Genomic DNA, 21177 nt, shown 5'->3' with positions numbered 1-21177 from the left:
TCTGCACCACCACTCCTGAGATACTAATTGGTCGATAGTTTGATACATCGGTCTTTGCACCACCTTTATGCAATGTAATTACCATACATTTTTTCCATTCCTGCGGAATCTTCCCTGTTCTGACTCATATTAAATAGCTTGGTTAAAGGAATGACCAATTCAGCTGAACACCATTTTAGCACACATGCTGATATTTCATCAGTCCGTATTGCTGAATTCTTAGCCAATTTGTGCAACAACTCTAATACCTCGTCCTCACACACCTGTGCTTCTTCATCTAGTGAAGAGGTAACAGTGAGCTCAATGTTGTGTTCGCCAGAACGCTCAATGTTGCGTTCTGAACAAACCCCTTGGCATCTATAACCATTACGCCATCTGGATTTAGAAGAGTCATCTTTCATATTCATTTTTTCTTTTACTTGCAGTCTATCGAGATAATTCTTGTGAGTTTTCTTTAGCATGCAGAGTCAGTTTCTTTTCATATTCAGACTTTGCTTTCCGTACAACAGTTGCGATTATTCTAGCCTGTTGCTTGTATTCCTTTCATATCGTCTCTATGCCTTTGTTTCTGATACTCCTGGCATTCGTGTACAGATATAATAATCTACTTGTTTGTTCTTTTGTTTTGTCTTGTCAGCAGTCTGCCTGACACAGTTGGACAACTTGCAGATCTCTATTATTCTCTACTCCTTTACACATGTAGACATCTTGGTCACATTTACTGGGTCCGAACACTGGATGAACATAAATCGTTCTATCCTTTTTGTCAACATTTCCATGACAAATAATTTCTATTATTTTATAAATAGAAATATTTTAACATAAAACATCAAATAACACCCTTTATTCCCTTACAGGGAGTAGGCGACCTCAGTCTCCTTTATTGAAGACTGAGGACGAATTTACCTATACTTGTAGCCAGTCAGATACAGCTAGCCCAAGAAGAATATCATTAATTGTAAACTGCATCTGACTGAAGAGACGATTCACAAGTGTTGACATCTAGTGGTTTCTAACCATAACATAAAATGTTATTGTCCGCATTAGTGTGAGTTCTACGGTCGATTTTCTTGCGTTCACGGGACGAAAACCTCGAGTTGCCGGGAGAAAAAAATCCACTTGTCCATGCCAAAGATCCACTAACTCAGAAACCAATCGAAGAGAGGCTTAGAAAAAGTACTTCTAGTCGTAGACTAGAATCTAATTTAAGTGTCTTTTTTTTTTCAGGTGGCCTAGTACTGTGGATGCAAACGTTACGTCCACTGAGCTACACTGTATTTTAATGTAATCATTAGTATTTATTGTTTTTTTCCATGATTCACTGTTACAAATTATTTATTTCATTGAAATAGTCTTTACACATGTGACGAGTTTCGAGCCCAGGTCTGTTAGAACCAATGGATACATTTCAGTAAGGCATTAAGAGATTATGCTTTCTATTTTTTACATGGTTTGAAATAGTTTATTTTATTTATCTTAGAAATAACATTGTAACTTATATCTTACTTAAGACTATACGTAAATATTTAAAAATATTTCTAAAGTTCTAAAATGCAGCATACACTTTTATTCGCCAGATACCCTAATGCGACAATTAAATGGCAATATATTTTTTTTTTTTAGAAATAGCCCTTAACGGTTAACTCGCTATGACATTCGCCGAAGTGTTCATAAAGTTATTTTAAAGTAATTAATAAGTATTTAAAATCCATTAACGAAATAAATTAGAAGTAACAATTAAAGGCTTTACTTAAATATTTTTATTTAATTTATTTCTCTTCGTTTCCGTTTATACTGTGATTATAAGTGCAATTAACGGAGCGTGTCGCAGTAAATTCTGAATTATTAGAATTAAATCTAGGTTGAAGTATATCATCTTCAGGAGAAAGCACTGATCGTGGGCCACTCGATTTAAGCTTATCTGCATTTGCGTTACTCAATTGAGTACCGTGAAAAACCAGCAAATGATTCTACTGCTAATTGTCCATTAATTTTACTTTTACATTTAAAATTCAGTCATCAACTAATTTTATTTCCAGGAAAAATATGGTCATCGTTTACAAATGCGAACTTCGGTTATTTTTCCACACTTGATATATCGTGGGATTCATTAACACCCTAATGATCACGAAGAAATAATCAAAGGAAAGTAGTTATTCATTTTAGGAACTTATTCAAATGAATAATGGTTGCATTGGATAATGCATTTTATCGATAACGTTCCTTAGAATAACGCAAAAAAAAGTTAATTACAGTTCATTAACATTATTTAGTTTTCGTACTACAGGCTGATAATAATAAATGAAAAGTGAAAGAGAATAGTTAAAGACAACAACAGAGAAGGAAGAGACGAATAGGGGAGAATTAGAGGGAAAGAGAGAAGAAAGAAATCGAGAGAAAGATCGAAAAGGAACTGTCTTTCTTACTCTTCGACGAAAGCGAGATGCCTTGCTGTAGTTGATGGGCTTATTGAATGAAGTGGGGCTCGCTGAATATGCAAGAAAATGAATATTCATAATGATGGCTCCGTGCCACCCAGACCATCCTACTGGAACTTCAGCCACGCCCACTGACATCGATTTAGACATGCTACATAAGAAAAAAAAATAATGCATCTGTTATTACGATCTGCCAAGAGTCTCTTGTACCGATTTTAATGCCAGGTATAAATCATTGCCACTGAGTAGCTGGAAAGTTTTTGAACTTCTAGTAAACGGATAGGTGTGGTCACATCGACTTTCTAATTTAAAGATAAGTTAGGGGGAAATCTCGCTTTCCAACTCCGGCAGTTCTATTAGAGACATCCCTACCGGTATTTTGATCTATGAGTTGTAATTATCTTAATAGCAATCCGGCTAATTTTTTTCACTCTCTCTAACGAAGTGGCTAATCAGTTCAGCTGAATCTCGGCATTGACCTTTTAGTGACTTTAGAATATTAGCAGCCATTTCATGAATATTTCACATTGAGAAAACACGCTAAATGATAAACTATTCCCTACAGCTGATTAATGACGCGAGAACAAGAAATGTTTATGGCAGTAAACCTCATTTATAGTTGCACGGAAATGGAAAAGCTGATGACACTAATTGCACTGCGGCTTTTCAAAAGGATCAGAAGGGAAATCCAAAAGGCCGTCTCCAGAAACGGAGGAATTATTGTTGATACGGTATCACTTCCTGCATGAACTCTGGTATTTCTCTATCGCAACTTTAAAATGGAACTGGTCAGGGGTACATTTGTTTTGTAAAACAGACACAATTCGTGATCGGGCTTTTCTTTCTGTAGGTTCCCTATAACGGAAAAGATGGAATTAATTATACCGAATGGATCCAATTTTTCTTTCACAGTTTATTTCTCCTCCAAGTCAAAAAACATCAAGTTCTCCATCAGGTATATATACACTGCGTTGCAAAAATTATGTCGACACCCAATGTTTTCTCGAATACCACGTCGCAGTAACTAAGCGAGTGTCACAGAGATATTTACAGGATTGAATGGGACATTTTTTCATGTTCATCGACGTCCGTGACGTTGACTTGTATCATAGGTTGCCGTATAAGTCTATACGACTGCAGTTGTAGACTACGATTAAAACACCTAAAAAATGAAGAAACAGTCAAACAGATCACCTTACGGAAAAGGGATTGGAAAGTGCTGTACATTTCTTCCCATTGTGCATCACTGGATTCTCTCAACCACGAACTCAGAACATCCACGGCTGTAAAAGTTGGTAAAAGAATAATATTACCTATTGGATTCCATAACCTCGGTTTCCATGGAAGGGCTACAGTGCACCCAATGCCTGGGTTCGACTGAGTGGTGAAAACCTCACGATTTGATAGGCCTGTCGGAAACTGTACTATGGAAGTTGACATGCTTGGATATGGTAAAAGTTATATTTTCATTCTAAACAATTATTGATTACCAACTTTCTGGCGAATCTAGTGAAAAACGATCCACTTTTGTAACAACATCATAACATGGTAGTCTGAACTAAAGCGACATCCTTTGGAGAGCAAAGATTAGATCGGCGCTCCTATTTCCTGATCTGAATCCTACAGAGTCCATTTGGAGTGAACAGTCGTTGAGGGAAGAGGTGAACATATCAACGTCTCTTCAGAAATGGTTGTCATCTTGGCGAAAGAATGAACCCATGAAAAATTATTAACATTGAGTGGATATTCAAAGGGATCAAATGGATGAATAGATGGAATAAATAATTTAGTAGGAGATAACTAAATTCTAAAACTAGCCCTTTCTCGCCGTGTGGAAATATCTGTAAAAGAGCTTAGCTGCAGAAACCGGGCGTCTGAATGCTTGGAAATGAAGTGAAACGAAATGGTCATCAATTAGTCTGATTATTCAGACCGACTGATAACTATTCAATAATAAAAAGAAAGGATCGAAGGCTGTCAATATCCAAATATGCTGGAAATATCCAAAATATACGTCGTACACTTGAAATCTGAATTTTTTGATGCGATGCAAGTAATGAATTTTGAAATAACGCACGCACGCACACACACACACACACACACACACACACACACACACACACACACACACACACACACACACACACACACACACACACACACACACACACACACACACACACACACACACACACACACACACACACACACACACACACACACACACAGTCAAGAATATGAACTGATCGATCATCTGCATTCACTAAGAATAAATAAGGTAAAAGCGTACAACCCCCGTCAACTACAGAAGTATCCGAACGCATATATCTTGTGAGTGAGAGGATATCCAAGAAGTCTGGGTTATAACCATCACTTTCATAAACACCCTTTATATATGACAACGCATTTCGAGTTACAAAATGAGACGAAAGAGCTCCATTGGAGTAGTGAGGGCTTTCAGTTTATGGTTTCTTGTAGGCCTTAAAAGACATTAAAATATGATTTCTGTTGGGAAATTTTATACGACATAAATGTGTTCTTAAAGGGATCGTAAAAATTTTATGTCCTGTTTTGATATGGAAACTTATTGCCTTTTACTCACGAGAAATAAGTGGGATGTATCGCTACTCCACTACAGCTCAGAATATTAAAAGCGTCGGATCAATATCTGCATGCTATTGCGAAGGATGGAAAAATGTGCAGTGGCAACACAGGGCACCAAATAGGAGAGAGTTATTATGCGTATATGTTGAACTATTACATTAATAAATAAATAAATATTTTCAAGGTTATTACTGATATCTGTCACTTTTTTTAATTACCAATCTACATTGACGATTTCTACCAGGAAGCTGGGGGAAGGAAGAAAGTGCTTAGAACACTAGTGTGGCTGCATTGCACAGTATGTCATCAGAACGCTCCTGTAGATATGGTGCCGATAACTGTACTCGTGTAAGGCGTTCATTTTCTGAGTTTATGCAACAATTCTTGCGAGGTCAGAGGCAGGCAATAAAGTGGACGTAAGTAGAAAGACCAGAAATCAACTAAAAAATAAGGTCACATGAGCACGAAATGCTGTGACTGCTGGATTACAGAAAGAGGAAAATGAAATTGAAATCATGAGTGAGATGGAGGGCTTTCCCAATCGTACAGCGATCTTACCTTTCATAAAGATGCCATGATTTATGTGCAGAAACCTTATATTCTTTCAACTATCTTGTTACATATAATATTGATTGTGAGTTGTTATTTGAAATTACAGCCAAAGTTAAAGCTGGTAATGTTTTCTCTGTAAAGTGTGTATTTTTCAATAAAGTTGACCTGTTTGGAGGGTAGAGAAATCGCAACCGCTTTCATCATAAGAACATAATTGCAGGAACTTCATATTTTCTTTAGGAATTGTAGAACGTTCCATTGTGAATCATGACTGACCATCACGAATATTGAAAATTTCTTCTCTTTCGTAAACATGGTCCCTTTTGTGGTTCGCGGCTTCAATTCTTCAAGTTTGTCTGTACGTTAGACCGCATACATACATACGCAAGCTTAGGTGATGTACTTCTCATGCAGAATAGATTCGTTACTACTCTCCGATCCTCTTCCTCCCCATCCCCAATCCTCGCTATTTAAATATTGTAATCCATTCCACACACAAACAAAGATCTATCACAGTACATCAATAGGATACCCTTTGGATGAAAAGATCTAACTTCGATTCCGAAGAATCTTTAGAGGGATTTTCAAATGATGATGAGTTGGTAAGTTAGCTGGTCTCATATGAAAGTGATAGGGTTTTATCTTTCCGGAAGCTCTGAGTTTTTTTTTTTATTTCGCAAGACAGACAAACTGGTCAGAGAACACACACACTGATAGATATAGCAGATGATGCATATACACACTATAAGTTGGTCACCACAGAGCGTTGAGCCTAACATTTAAGGGATCCCATTTAGCATTCACGCATTTTCCCAACACAAATGGAAGATTCCTTAACAGTTTTGGAGGCAGCTATGATGTAATTCCGGGAAGGTCATTTCTAGCAGCTGCTTACTTTGATCTGTTCACAGACAAACACAAGTGAATCTATTTCATTCTATTTTTAAAGAACTGAGTAACGAAAACGCAATATATGGTACAGCAAGGAGGGATGCTTACTAAATGAGTACAGTTTCACGTAATATTGGAAATAGTAGTGACATGGTTTAGAGTGACCAACTTCTAGCGAGATATCATACGTTATCGTATTAGTTGTCGATCAGTTGTTACTATTGCAACATAATTACGGCATCGAGATCAACTTGTGGCTAACGTACTTAAAAGATAGAAGTGTGATTATGAAAAGAAATACAAGAAACAATGAAGGAAAAAAAACAAGAGAGAGAGAGAGAAAGAGAGAGAGATGAAAGAATTGTACGTCCATTGTATGTAGTAAACGGTTTTCTTCGTCCGGTGTGAAACTACCACTCTTCTATTCTATAGACCATTCAGACCGCTAATAAACAGAATGGTCTATAGAATAGGAGAATCAAATTATCTAACCCTTAGCTCATCCATAATAAAAAGTGTACAACAGTAAGCGGAATTCACCTAAAAAATTGTGGTGGTGACAATGCGTGGGAATCCGGGTCTTTGGATTACAACTCCCAAGTCCCTCCTCAGTCAACTTCCTGGAAAATGTACACCGAAATTAACATACTAGACGCGCTTGCGCTGTGGCGGTTCCATGGAAACAATCCAACTGAGAATTTACTTGATCATGTACAACAACAAGGATTGTGGCGATGTGGGTTGGAAAATTTATGAAGTGCGAAGCTCTGATATTATTCTGCCCAATAGAGAACCAACCCCGAAGAGTTACGAGGAGAAAAACGCAATCCAATTAATTCGCACTACATAATTACGAACATTTTGAGTGATTGATTTGTGTAAAATTTGTTAAATATGCTTTTATTTATTTTATTTATTTTTTTTTTAAAGAAAGACTTCGCATCTGTCATAGAAACGTCTTCATGTTGAGCGGCGACTTGTATGGACGCAGCTGAGTGGAATGCATTACAGCTAGTGAGTGTCCGAAGGAGATATTCTGTTGGCTCAATAGGAAGCATCAGATTCTTGCCGTTTATAACAAGAAACTCCAATTAAACGGCCGAAATCAGGTGTGTCAGGTTTAATGAGAAACTGAACCAATCACTTTGGAAACAAAATGCAAGATTTACCAATAAGTGTTTTTAAATTATGCATTGAAGAAGAATACCCATGACGTTCTTTTTTTTTTTTTTTTCAATTAATTCAATACTTACCCTTGGTCAAAGATTTATTTATTTTTCTGGACTATTTTATTGTGTTAAATACATAAAATATGCAAAATAAAATACGACAAAAATGAGTTTTTCAGAGTATACTAAAATATAAAAAGAAATGTTTTAAATTCATTTATTTATTTGACTGTTTTCAATTACAATACACATTGTTGATCGAGTACTAGGTGGAATTTACAGACTCGAGTAATATACATTACAGTTTGCATTGCTGTTATGTGGAGCACCTCTAGCGGAGGAAATGCGAAAGAGTAAAAGACGAGAAACGTAATAACAGCCCGCATTCCGTGCGTAATGCTTGCCAGATGTCAATATTAATACCGATGTCGATAAACAGTAGCAAACACTTGAATATTGTATTACTTGAAGTAGTTTCTGAAACAAGATTATCTTTATTTGAACATGAATTCATCTGTATCGGATTTAAAGTAACGAAGTGAAAGTCTACATTTTATTAACATAACTGTGGAATAATAAAAAAAAAAGGATGAAATCCTTTTATGGACTTATAAGTTGGATAAAGTTTATTTTGGCGTAAGTAAACATTTCCTATGCTTCGCTACTTCCTGTATGGAAAGACACCGGAAGTAAGTTTATTTATTAACTCCGAATAGCACTGCTTTATATATTTACCAGTTTTAAATATTTGGCGCAAGTAAAGGCGAGGCAGCAGCAACTAATAACGGTCTCACTATCCACTTAGAGGCCGTCCAGACAATTTTCGGATTTTTCATTACGTATCTCACGGGAAGATGGCAAACAACAATAACGTCTTTGATTTCTGCCACTTCACGTAACGCATTCTTATTTTTCTGGGTTAATAGTGTGGCGCTGAGAAGAACACGTTAGCAAAAGACACGCCGAGCACTAGCCGTTGTCATAGCAACATTTACAGACATTGTTTAACTTTCCAACATGCAAAAATAGCTTCCATATTAATCAGCTGTGGGTGGTATGAATACAATAAGTTACTTTCATTTTTAATTTTTATTTTTAAATCGTTGGTTTTTGGTGTTCTCGGAATGTAAGATATACTCGAGAGTAGCGCCATCTAGGAAATTAATTAAACTATGTTGATAATTACGTCTTACGCCTGCAGTAATAGCAAATCGTTTTAGTGTAAAACTGCACTTGCATTTCGTCTGTTACAAGCATTTAAAGTATGGTGACTTGTTTTAAATGCCTTCGAGGCTATCCCAGAGGAGGAATTTACAAGAAATGTAGCGCGCTGGTAAAAAAAGAGTCCTTTAGATTAGTACCAAAACAGAAACGGTTGCTACGGGTGAATAGCAAGCAAGAGCAAAATATAAATGGTGTCATTTAAAACATTCGTAAGCAATAGGTTACTTCTTGGGAATTTGAGGTTTGTGAATAACAAAAATATGAGAAGCATTTGTTTTTTTAATTATTATTTTTAAGATAAGGCACGTGAAATGCTTTGCTTGTGCTGAAAGTGCACTCTCATTCTTTGAATTCATTTGTAATTCTTTTTTTTTTTTGAATAGTTCAAAGAGAATTCGTGTAAACGGAACAGGATGTTAATGTTTCTCAGTTCTATTAATAGTCAGAGGTCCCTAGCATACATTGAAAACGTGAACGAACCGAATCAAGAGAGACAAGACAAGTAATTTTTTTGAAGGGCTTACCACTCGCATCAGCGACTAGTAAGCGCTTTTGTTCTTGGAAATTTCCCTATTTTTAATTCATTAAGTTACAAAAAAGGGAATATAAGATGAATCTCAAACGTCACAGATATTAAATACCTATTACACTATATATATTGATGAAGACCATTTGGTGATGTTTCATATATACAGAGAACTGTGGTATCTTGCGATAACCAAGAGACCGACTTTCTAGTAGGGTGTTGGATTTATTATTATTATTATTATTATTATTATTATTATTATTATTATTATTATTAAGAGAGACCCCCAGGGAGTCAGGGCCTCATCGTGGAAGGCCACATACTACACACACAAGCTATCATACTTATTCTTGAATTCATTCACACTGCTTGCACTCACAACATCCAATGGCAATCGCTCACCACCCTCTGAGAGAAAAATCTAGCCCTTACACCTTTCTTGACAGCCTTCATTCTCAGCTTCCAAGGATGTCCTCTCGTCCTTTCCCCACCATCCATAAATTGAAATCCTGTATGATTCTTTCAGAAGTTTGTAAGTCTCAATAATATCACCCCTCATTCTCCTGTTTGCTAGTGGCTGCAATCTACAAATTCTCAACCTGTCTTCATAATTAGTATTCCACAATCCTGATATCATTTTTAACACTCGCTTTTGTACCCTCTCCAATATATCAGAATTACATCGGAAACCAGACCTGCGCACAATAATCCGTGTGAGGTCTTATCAAGGCCTTGTAAAGAGGCAAAATAACATCCTTATCTTTACATGTGAACGTTCGTTTCAGCATTGCAATTATCTTTTGAGTTGTATTTGCAATCTTTGCCACATGGCCCCTGAACGTCAACTTCCTATCTATTAATACTCCAAGATCCCTGGCCTCATCAGTTTCTTCTAGTCTAATACCACCAATATAATACGACATTGGATATCTAATCATGCCAAAGTGAATGACTTTACATTTACTGATATCGAACTGACACCCATTTTCCCATTCCCACAATTCCAGCCTATTCAAATCATTCTGCAAGGACTGCATATCAGCAGCATTCCTGATTACCCTGCCTATCTTTGCATCATCAGCAAATAACTGTATGTCGCTTGTCAAATCCTTCCCAATATCATTAATGTACAGATTGAATAACAGTGGACCAAGCACTGATCCTTGTGGTACACCACTTGTTACTTTAAACCTTGCAGACTCAGATTCCCCGTATACCACTTTTTGATATCTGTCAGTCAGCCATCCTCTTATCCATGCTAATGTTGTATAACCCAAACCAATTTTCTCCAATTTATGCAGCAGTCTGTCATGTTGTATTCTGTCAAAAGCCTTAGCAAAATCCAAAAGTATCATGGTGTATCCATTCCCCCTTGTCTAATTCAATGGTAACATTATTATAGAATGTAAGTTGCTAAAACATGACCTTCCCTTAGTAAACCCATGTTGTTCATTGCAAAGTAGACATTCACTGTCAACCCATTTCTGAATGCGGGCCCTGACCATTTTTTCCAAAATCTTCACCACCACTCCTGAGATACTAATTGTTCGATAGTTGGACACATCGGTCTTTGCACCACCCTCGTGCAATGGAATTACCATACATTCCTTCCATTCTTGCGGAATCTTCCCTGTTCTGAGACTCATGTTAAACATCCAGGTTAAAGGAATGATCAATTCAGCTGAACACTCTTTTAGCACACGTGTTGATATTCTGTCAGTCCCTATTGTGAATTCTTATTCAGTTTGTGTAATAGTTCTAATACCTCGGCCTCACACACCTGCATTTCTTCATCTAGTGAAGAAGTAACAGTGAGCTCAATGTTGCGTTCACTAGGTTGATAGCTTTTAACGAAATGGGCACTCATTAACTGAACAACCTCTTCTGCATCAGTAACCCTCACTCCATCTGGATTTAGAAGAGTTATTCTTTCGTATTCATTCTTTCTTTTACTTGCAGCATATTAATAGAATTCTTGTGGGGTTGTCTTTAGCACGCAGAGCCAGTTTCTGTTCGTAATCAGACTTTGCTTTCTGTACAACAGTTGTGACTATTCTAACCTGCTGCTTATAATGTTCATAACGGACGTCATCCTTACGCAATCGGTATTCCTTCCACATCGTCATTTTCTTACGAATCTCTTGCTTAATAAGATTATACATCCATTTGACTCCTACTCTCTTTATTCTTCGAACTCTGGGGACACAATCTGATATTGCATCATTTAAATATTGTTTAAATGCTTCCCATACACTGTCGATATCCTTTCCACCCAGCAACCGATCCCATTCCACTGAACTCGGTATACTCCTCAGTTGGTGATAATTTCTTGCTTTGTAGTTCAACATGTAATCTTTTCTGAATGGAACATTCATAAACTTATTCACTTCCCAAGTGAGTACCGCGTGATCACTGTCACCAACTGGAGGAGAATAGTTACGTCTTTAACTGAAATGCCCTCTTACACGATAATCAAATCTAGCACTCTTTGACCTCCAGTTCCTTCTGTCACATGCTGCTTGAAGAAGTTGTCCCGCAACAGCTCAATAAATGCATTTTCATCCTTCTCATGAGATTCTACTGCTATCCAATAAATATATGGATAATTAAAGTCTCACATCATGATTACTCTTTTCGCACTCACCTTTTCTATTTGGTGATGCATTTCTTCATCACCAGGTCTGTAACAACACCCCACTGTGTAATTTGTCTTGTTAGATTCCACTTCACACCAGATGGCTTCAAACTCACTGCCACATGAAATATTGTTAGTAGTATTACTACATTCATAGGTCTCAACTCTAACTGGATTTAAGTCCTCCAATATCATTAGCAGCACGTCCCCCCTCCTAAATCTACACTAGTATACTACAAAACACTAATTTTCTAAAGGAAAACGCAATAAAAACAGACAAAAATCACCAACTTTACAGGAGCACTAAATTCGCCGACCAACCACTATGTATCCTCGAACCAAATTCAAGATGTATTACTGATTATTTACTGATGTATTAAATGCAGTAGTTATGTATTATATTTCAGTATTACAACGTAGCAACTAAGGCCATGAGACGAAATGCACGTAATCTCTGGTCGGTTTGTCTATAATACGAGAGGAACTCCCAACCGAGTATCTTCTCTTATAACAATCCCCTGCAATAACTACTTCTCCAAATAGCACTCATGCATTGCAGTGAAAACCTTTTTCTAGGTAAATCTCATATATATATAGATTATGGAATGACGATGTTTTAATCGAAATCTTCGCTATTCTAGGGTAACAATAATTAAATATGATGCATTACATGCGACTTTTGGATTATATAGTGAGGATCGTTTGTAGTTTTTTTCCCTTTTCACTTCTTTTTTTTTTTTTTTTACTCCGTGTTTCTGTGTCGATTTTTTCAATTGACAAAGGACGTATGTAACATCTTTGTTCATTTTAAAATCTTATTTTTAAAATAAAATGTATATCTCCCCTCTCAAAAATCAAAATTCGTATGAGAAAAAAATCCTTGGAATTTGTTTAAGAAAAATGCCAAAGTACATAAATAAACTCAGATGATATAACCGTCACTTAAAATAGTTCTTGGTGTAGGTACTATCAATATAATATTCAAAGCCCAGTCTTTTATTATGGCTACGAACGTTCAGACATATTCTCGTCAGTAAAGCAAGAAGGAATTATGGGTACTAATGACACGTGTCGAAGTAATCTTACTTTGATAATACCTATTCGGAAGTAGGGCCTCAGTAGTTCAGTTGGTATAGACGAGCCCTTGGGTTGGAAAGACCCGGATTCGATTCCCGTCTATGACGAGAGGCACCTTTATCAGGTGTTTTCAAACAAACGTTAATTTTCCGGTCTCATGCGGAGGTGCAGGGTTTTTCGCCCCTCAAAACAGGCAAACTATTCCTCTGAACACACACATATCTATAGGATATTATCTAAACACAAGCATATCCATGGGATATTAACTGCGCAACGGAAGATAGTATAGCCTCACTATCTTATGTTTCTACTTGCACGTTATGGATATCGATCGATATAGTTATGGTAGAGATCGATAATAGTCAACCTCCTGAATGGAATGACACCTGATAGAACAGGATTCGGAACAGTATAAACGAATTATTATATTTTTTTAAATAATATTATTAAGAAATCGATGGTAGTCTAAACATATCAATTTGAATTTTAACTGTCAGCCCTCAACTAATTATCAGCAGAGATATTTACAACACAACAAGAAATAGATAAAATAGCTTCATTTAAGCAGTGGAAAATAAATGAAAGTTAAAAATGTATACATTAAAAATAGGAGTGAAAGACTAAGCTGTTAAGAAGAAATCTGATTTTTACCAAATTGTATCTAACGCACTCACCTTCCTAAACACAAGTTCCTTGGGTTTTTCATCGTGGTCGGCTTGATCCATGGTGTCCTGCTGCAACCCTGGGGTCATACTTGATCTTTCAATTAGTGAACCATTACGAGAGGATGGATTCGTCCTCGAAAAACGCTAGCTGCTTGTCAGCACCATTGCTCTGGCTGTTTGTGCCATTAACAAATTACTTTTCCAGACTTTTCATGGTAGACGTTTTGGAGAAATGTCATTAACATTATGCTTTCGAAGTTCTTTGGTTAATATGTAATCGTGCCACTAAAGGTCAGTTTCGGGCAACGATGAAGTATCAGTTTCATGTTATCTACTTGGACATCTTTTTATACGGTCAATTTTCATGATAGATTTGATATCATTACGCTATCGCTTCACCGGAGAATCTTTATTGTCTTTCAAGTTAAAAAAACACACACTAAAATGTCATTTTTCCCTTTTGTCTTTTGATTTCTTAAATCAGAAGTGGATTTTGCGATTCAACTGTGCCAATCCTGAAAAAAAAATAAAACGAAAAGATAAGTAACCCGTTATATTCAATGAAGTTTTTTAAGTCTAGCTTTGATTTCTACTACACCTGCCTAAACCATTACGAAAAATAAATGAGGTGAATTTTCGGAAACAAAAATAACTTTCTGATTGTGAGACGGATTACTAATGCAAGCTTTCAATACTTCAAATGAAAAACTAAATTCAAGCCAGTGTTTCTCGCTTTCTGTTTTTCCTACAGCTTCTTGCGCTTACTAGGCAAATGGTTAAAAAGCAGGACGGACAAAGAAAGAAATAAAAGAGAGAGAGAGTAAAAATGCCATGCATAATATAAGAAAACGGCAAAATTCCTCTCGGAGTCCGCATATCTTGTTTCGCAAGCGAAGATGTGACCAACTAAATCAGTCATTTTATTGCAGTTACCATAGAAACTGCATAATCTTTATTTCTGATTCTCTTTTGTACAATCGCACCAAGGATAACGGAGTTAAAATATATAAAGTATTTTTTAATATATATTTTTTAAAGATGGAAACTAAGGACTAGAAATATCGTAGCAAATAAAGGTCACATCTTTGTTTCACCTAATTGGAGTTTTTTTTACATCTCTTCCTCCATGTGCAAAAGAAAAGCAACAGACACATAAGATTTATATCACTTATTATCTCTTCATACTATAAAAAAACACTAATGCTAACGATGAGATAGTTTAAGAGATGCGTCGTTTACCCATCCATACCCGTGGCGTTACCATGGTAACTATAGTGTATATTGTACTCTATCGCTTCCTTAGAGATGTTGTTGTTTCCGGCTCTGCAGTCACAGATATTCAACGAATTATTCAAATATTTTAACATGTATTTTAATGTACTTAATAATATACAGTTTAGTGTTGCGTATTTATGGCTATTTATGTTATATTTATAAATATAAAAAAAGATATGATTGTTTGGTTCTTTTGTATTTATAAGAAGATTGCCTTTCGAGTACTGGCAAATGCAAGTAAAGCCATGGCTTACACTGATGTGGTAATCATAGTACTTCAGTAACAAGCACGGACTGCGAATTCACAAGCATTGACTAGTACAATGGGTATGACAAAGTTGAAAAGGGTCAATAATTACACGAAAACTGATAACTGGAGATAAATTACGTGCAGGCAGATTGCGAAAGACAAAAAAATAAAACGTTTCAGAGAGTAATAAAGGATGCAGGCATTTACTTTTCTAGAATAACAACTCCAGTCACTAAATATAGACGTATTATGCGTCTCCATCTTGAAAAGTCGTGAGAAAAAAAATCAACACATTTTCTAGTCGGCTCTCAGTTTTTTAATTTCAGATTATAAATGTCTACGACCGTTGAACCTCTAATATTGATGAATGGGTCGAAGAAAGAGACATTAAGATTCAATGATACAGAGACACTTGTGGACTTTTAAAAACAGACTACCCATTGAAAAGGTAGAATATTAAATTAGTAAACCAGTTAAAAGAGAGAGAGAGAGAGAGTTGAATAATCAGCATATGCTCCTCTGAATCATCACTTCTCTAAGAGGTCATCGACACCACTAGCAGCCACCATGGAGATCAGTATGCAGGCAGGCATAGGAAGCATGCAAGTCTCATGCGGTCAAAATAGGCCCCACAGAGCCTTGCGTATCCACTTCACTAACATTAGTGGCTTCCACTCCAACTTTAATAGTGTCCACTACCATTCTGTCCACCAAACCCCACCTACTTTTCTTCACAGAAGTCCAAATTTCACCCTCCCCAGCATTATTCATTTCAGCTTTCCAAACTATATACTCTTTAACTCCTTTTGACCCAAGGTGGCGTCTGCGCATATATTTGCTCTGACATGGCTTGTCAGAGAGCACCCAATCTAGATTTGTCCACCTTTGACCTTCTTTGGTTGAAAATCTTTCTTCGCCACTTAGTCAATTCATTTGCTATCTTTATCGCTTTCCTAATTCCATCAACCACTCTGAGCTCTTTAATTTCCTCTCCTTAAACATTTACCAGTGACCCTTCCAGATACAGTGAATGTAGTGGACTCCAGGTAATTCTATCCACAATCTAGTGCTTGTCTCTCTCCCATGCAACAACGACTACACAGCTACTTCCATACAAGAGTAGTTTGGCATAATAACAGTACCGAGTGGGACAGCTTCTATGCCTCATTCTCAAGGTTGGACTATTGTTTCCGGCCTTCTAACCCATATGCTCCGACCGTATCACCGAAGTAATTCTTACTGGAATGGAAATATACATTCTCCACACTACTCCGAAGTGCCGTTCCCTAACTGAGTCCCGATTCTCCTAAAGATGTGCCAAGGCTGTACAAATAAAAACCCAAGCATACCACAACTGGCTCACATCAAAAACTCCCTCTTTCTTCAGTGCTTATACTCAAGTCCGAAATAGCTGCAAGAAAACTATCGCTTCCAAAACAGACATTGAAAGAACAAAAAGCAGGAAACGTGCAGTCTGTCCAAACATCAGCCAAGACTTTTGGTCTCTTATCAAAGTAACTGGTCTTAACTTTTGCCAACACTATTCATACTCCTATCATACCCAGATGGCTCTATTGCATCATCACCCACAGAAAAAAGCCAATCTCCTCGCTTCACACTTTGTCTCCAATGCACTTATAACTGACCATGGTAAATGTCCTCCAACCATTCCAGATGCCAAATACGCAATTCCCCTTTATCCTTTTTCTCCAGAAAGAGATCAGCAAAATATTGTGCAAATTAGGCGCAAAACGTCTCCTGGTCCTGATGGTATTCCTCAAAATTCTCCTGAAGGTTTGTGCGCCAAAACTGACTCCTGTCCTATGTTGCCTCTATATACTCTCTTACTCCATTGGTATCTATCCCGCAGCCTAGAAATTGGCTTATAATCAACCATTCCCAAAAAGGGTGGCAAATCACTGCCATCAAACTACTGCCCTATCTAACCCACCTCATTCCTGTCCAAAGTAATGGAGAGAACCATCAATTCCCAACTCCTACACTACCTATGCACCCAACTAATAAACTCGAATGCACCCAACTAATAAACGATAACCACTATGGATTCACGAATATCATCCATCTTTGGACCATGGAGAAGTTTGGTGAATCTCAAGTGGTTGTACTTGATATCCCTAAAGCTTTTGAGCAGGTCGGGCATAAAGGCTTACTAAGCAAATACCCATCATTTGGTCTGTCTCAGGACTTCTGCGGTTGGAATGCCAGCTTTCTGTCAGGACACACACACTATGTGCGATGGTGGATGGTTCTTTACATTCTTGACCCTCTTACCATTTAACTAATATCGGGGTTCCCAAAGATTCTGTTCTCTCACCAACCCTCTTTCTTCTATATACCAATGACCTACTTCATTTGATGTCCAACCTAATACACAGTTTGCAGACGACAGCACATTGCACTCCTCTCTTTCATTTGATAAACCTTACTCTACACAACCCACCTCAACCTACAGAACAACAACCACCACTACCCTTAATTCTGATCTTTAAAGCATCCTCCAACGAGGTTTAGATACCCTCATCAATTTCAATGCTAGTAAAACCCACTTCTGTATTATTTCTCACAAAAAATAAACATTTTCTTCTAGTATTACCTTTGACAACACTGAAATTTCCAGAAAAGATGAGATTTCTCTTCTTGGATTACCCTGCCATCAGGCCTCTCCTGGTATAAACACATCACAACCATTGCATCTTCAGTTTCCAAAAAACTAGAATTTCTCTTTCGCTCGAATACTTTTCTCACATTTTGAGTGGGGCTCCTAAAAACTCCCTCAAAATGCTTGACTCAATATAGAGGAGAACAGTTAGATTTATTAATGACCCATCTTTTACCAACTCACTCCTCCCATCTTCGTACAGACGTTTGGTTTCTGTAATATGTGTATTCTATAAATATTTCATTGGGAAATGTTCATCTGAAATGGCATCAATAGTTCCCCCCAATCGGTACTAAGTCCGTTGGAACATGTGCGGCTGCCGTCCAACATCCCTTCACAATGCACCTTGAAACCCACAGAACAAGTTTCTTTTCCTTCATCCCTGTCACTGCTGCACCGTAGAACAGTCTTTCCTCTTATGTGTTTCCCAAGGAATACAACACACAGGCTTTTAAATCAAATGTAAACAAGTTTCTCCTTCACGAACCCACTATCCATACACCGTATACTAACGTACTATAGGCTGATTAACCAATCTCTCGTGTATGGGCTCAACATAAAGAAGAGGAAATCTCAACCATTAAGCGTGCGGTGTACTCAAACTGCTACAATCAAAAATACACTCAAACATTTATTTGACCATTTCTCCCCGTATCGCTAAATCAAGATAAAATCCATATGATCCCTATGTAAAAAGTACGGCTAAAAGCTGGTCTGGCAGATAGCATCCCCGCTCTCCAGCCAACGGGTTCGAATCGTAGCCTGGGCATAGATATTTGTAAAGCATTCATGAGTTTATAAGGCTTGTCGTTTTCCCCCCCCTCCCTTTCCTTAAAAAAGTAATGAGAGTGTTCTTAGGAAGTTTCCTCTCATTGTCACTCAAATCCATTAACAAATTCAACTAGTTATTTCCCTTTCTAGTAATTTGGGATTACGCTGAAGCAAATAAGGCTGTGAGTGTATTATATCTGTTAACTACGTGACTTATTTCGGCCGGTTTGTTTGTTTTTTGGGAGAAAAGTCAGTTTTTGAGAGAAAAGCACACTACCACTCCGTATATGCGACTGGCTAACTCACCTTTAGTTGAAAAGTCCTTAGTTTTTTTTTCTCGTCCTAGGCAGGAGTGTTTATCAAGTCCGGAGATGTTGTGATTGACTTAACTTACTTCGGTCAAACCGACCGTTCATCTGAAAAGAGAGTCTCACAACATCAATCCTATATTACGCTAATAAAACGTCATATATCTGATTGAAAAGTATAGAGATCAGACTAGCCAAATGATTATTTGATTATATCAAAATGCTTCACTGAATAATCTTTAAATATTAACGTCTGTTAAAAAAATCCAGAAGTCTTATTACTTTGCCTGAATCTTAATTGGAATTGCAGAATTCAGCACAAGATACATCACACTTATCCCGAAAATTTCGGACCCAGAGAAATTAAAAGATATAAAGCAATGGAGAGGGATAACTCTCTTAAACACAGACTACAAAATCGTAACAAAAATTCTGTCCTACAGAAGTACCTACGGGAAAAAAAATTAATATCGCCCTCATAGACTTGTGCAATTAAGGGAAGAAACACAGCAGACACAATTACTCATTTAAGATCAGTATATGAGTACTGTTCTCTGACCAATAAACCCTGTGTCCTACTAGGCTTGGATATAGGAAAAGCATTTGACACCATAAGCCATTTATATAATATTCAGAGTTGTAGAGGGAATGGGATTTGGCCCAAAATTTAGGAACTGGCTGTGAACTTTCTACGAGAATGCAGAAAGTCAAGTACTCGTGAACAAGAAGCTATCCGCATCATTTAAAATTAAATGCTCGGTGAGGCAAGGAGATCCCCTCTATATGGCCCTCTTCGTTCTCGCACTAGAACTAGTCATCAGAGCGATCAACTCAAACGAAGAAATCAGAGGAACAAAAATTCACAGGGAGAGAGAGCCAAGTAAAAATCCTGGCATATGCTGACGACATCACATTAACACTAGAGACAGAAAGATCAATAGAAGAATCAATGACATTACTAGAGAGTTCTGCAGGAGTCTCTGCCCTAAAAGTAAACCTGAATATATCTCATTGCATGCTTATAGGGAAATGGAAAAAGAACCCCGAGATTCCTCAAGGCATAAGAATTCAGAGATACTTACCGGTTCTGGGAGTTAAAATAAGTGACCCAGAAACGTATGAAGAGCAGTGGAAAGAACTGCTCTTCATAGGAAAATAAATACTATGCACCCAAGACAACTATCTGTAAAAGCAAGAATATGCAACACATATTTATCCTCTCGCCTCCGGTACAAAGTAAACAACATCCCATACAATGAGCAGTGGACAGACATGATCCACAGGTTGTGGATGCCACCTACATCTGAGGCTCTAGGTACGAACCAATGAACAAAACAACTCTTTTATGGATTAGAAGCCGGAGGCCTATGTCTACTCAATATACACTAAAAAACAATTATCAACAGAGCGAAGGCCGCAGAAACAGCAAACACTGAGTCATACCACGGATATGCAATAGCATTCCTACAGAAATGCCTTCCATATAGAGATTCACGGAAGAGTTGAGTTCCCAGGATGTTTACAGAGATGGCTGAGGGATACGTATTTGTAGCAGAGCACACCAGCACTGAAACCTCAATAAGTCAAAAAACAAAAGCTACATACTGCAAACTAAATAGAACAATCTTTTCCATACCACAACATACAGAATTAAGAAGAGGACAAATCACACTCAGTCATGTATTAAACAATGTCTTCAAGATACCAATACATCCGAGATAAAAATGTTCTTCTTTAAAGTCCACCATGCCTGCCTACCAACCAAGATGTGGATAGTGGCTAAAGGTATATCTCTTGAAGGGCATGCAACATGTCAGTTTTGCCTGGAACCGGAAACACTACATCACCTAATGATATATTGTAAACAAGCAGAAGAAACTTGGAAAGTCGTTAAAAGATGGTTCCTGAAATCCAGCTAATCAACGAGGAAATATTATTCTGGTTAAAAGGAAAACACATCAACAGGATGCAAACAATAGTTCTGATCCTAACAATGTACATAATTTGGGCTCAGAGGTGCGACCAAGCGTTTGGAAGAGAAGACAGTCTGAGAACCATATCGAAACTACATCCAGGAAGCGATCGCCAATTCAGTCCAAACTAGAAGAATGA

General features: G+C 37.3%; 1 protein-coding gene across 1 annotated transcript in view; it reads right to left on the bottom strand.

Moving 5' to 3' along the window:
- The window catches only part of LOC150095039 (regulator of G protein signaling 7-like), an 80419-nt gene extending 66501 nt beyond the window's left edge, over positions 1 to 13918 (bottom strand). The window contains exon 1 of the mRNA XM_090411179.1: positions 13791 to 13918. Within this exon, the coding sequence (XP_090267305.1) occupies positions 13791 to 13868 (78 nt within the window). The 5' untranslated portion in view covers positions 13869 to 13918. The remainder of the gene's footprint in view (positions 1 to 13790) is intronic.
- Between the last annotated feature and the right edge of the window lie 7259 nt (positions 13919 to 21177).

Source organism: Typopeltis vanoorti, chromosome 21 (genome assembly GCF_054136105.1).
Source record: "Typopeltis vanoorti isolate ZY-2024b chromosome 21, IOZ_Tvanoo_1.0, whole genome shotgun sequence".
Classification (NCBI taxonomy): domain Eukaryota; kingdom Metazoa; phylum Arthropoda; class Arachnida; order Uropygi; family Thelyphonidae; genus Typopeltis; species Typopeltis vanoorti.
This window is presented reverse-complemented; position numbering and strand designations above follow the sequence as displayed.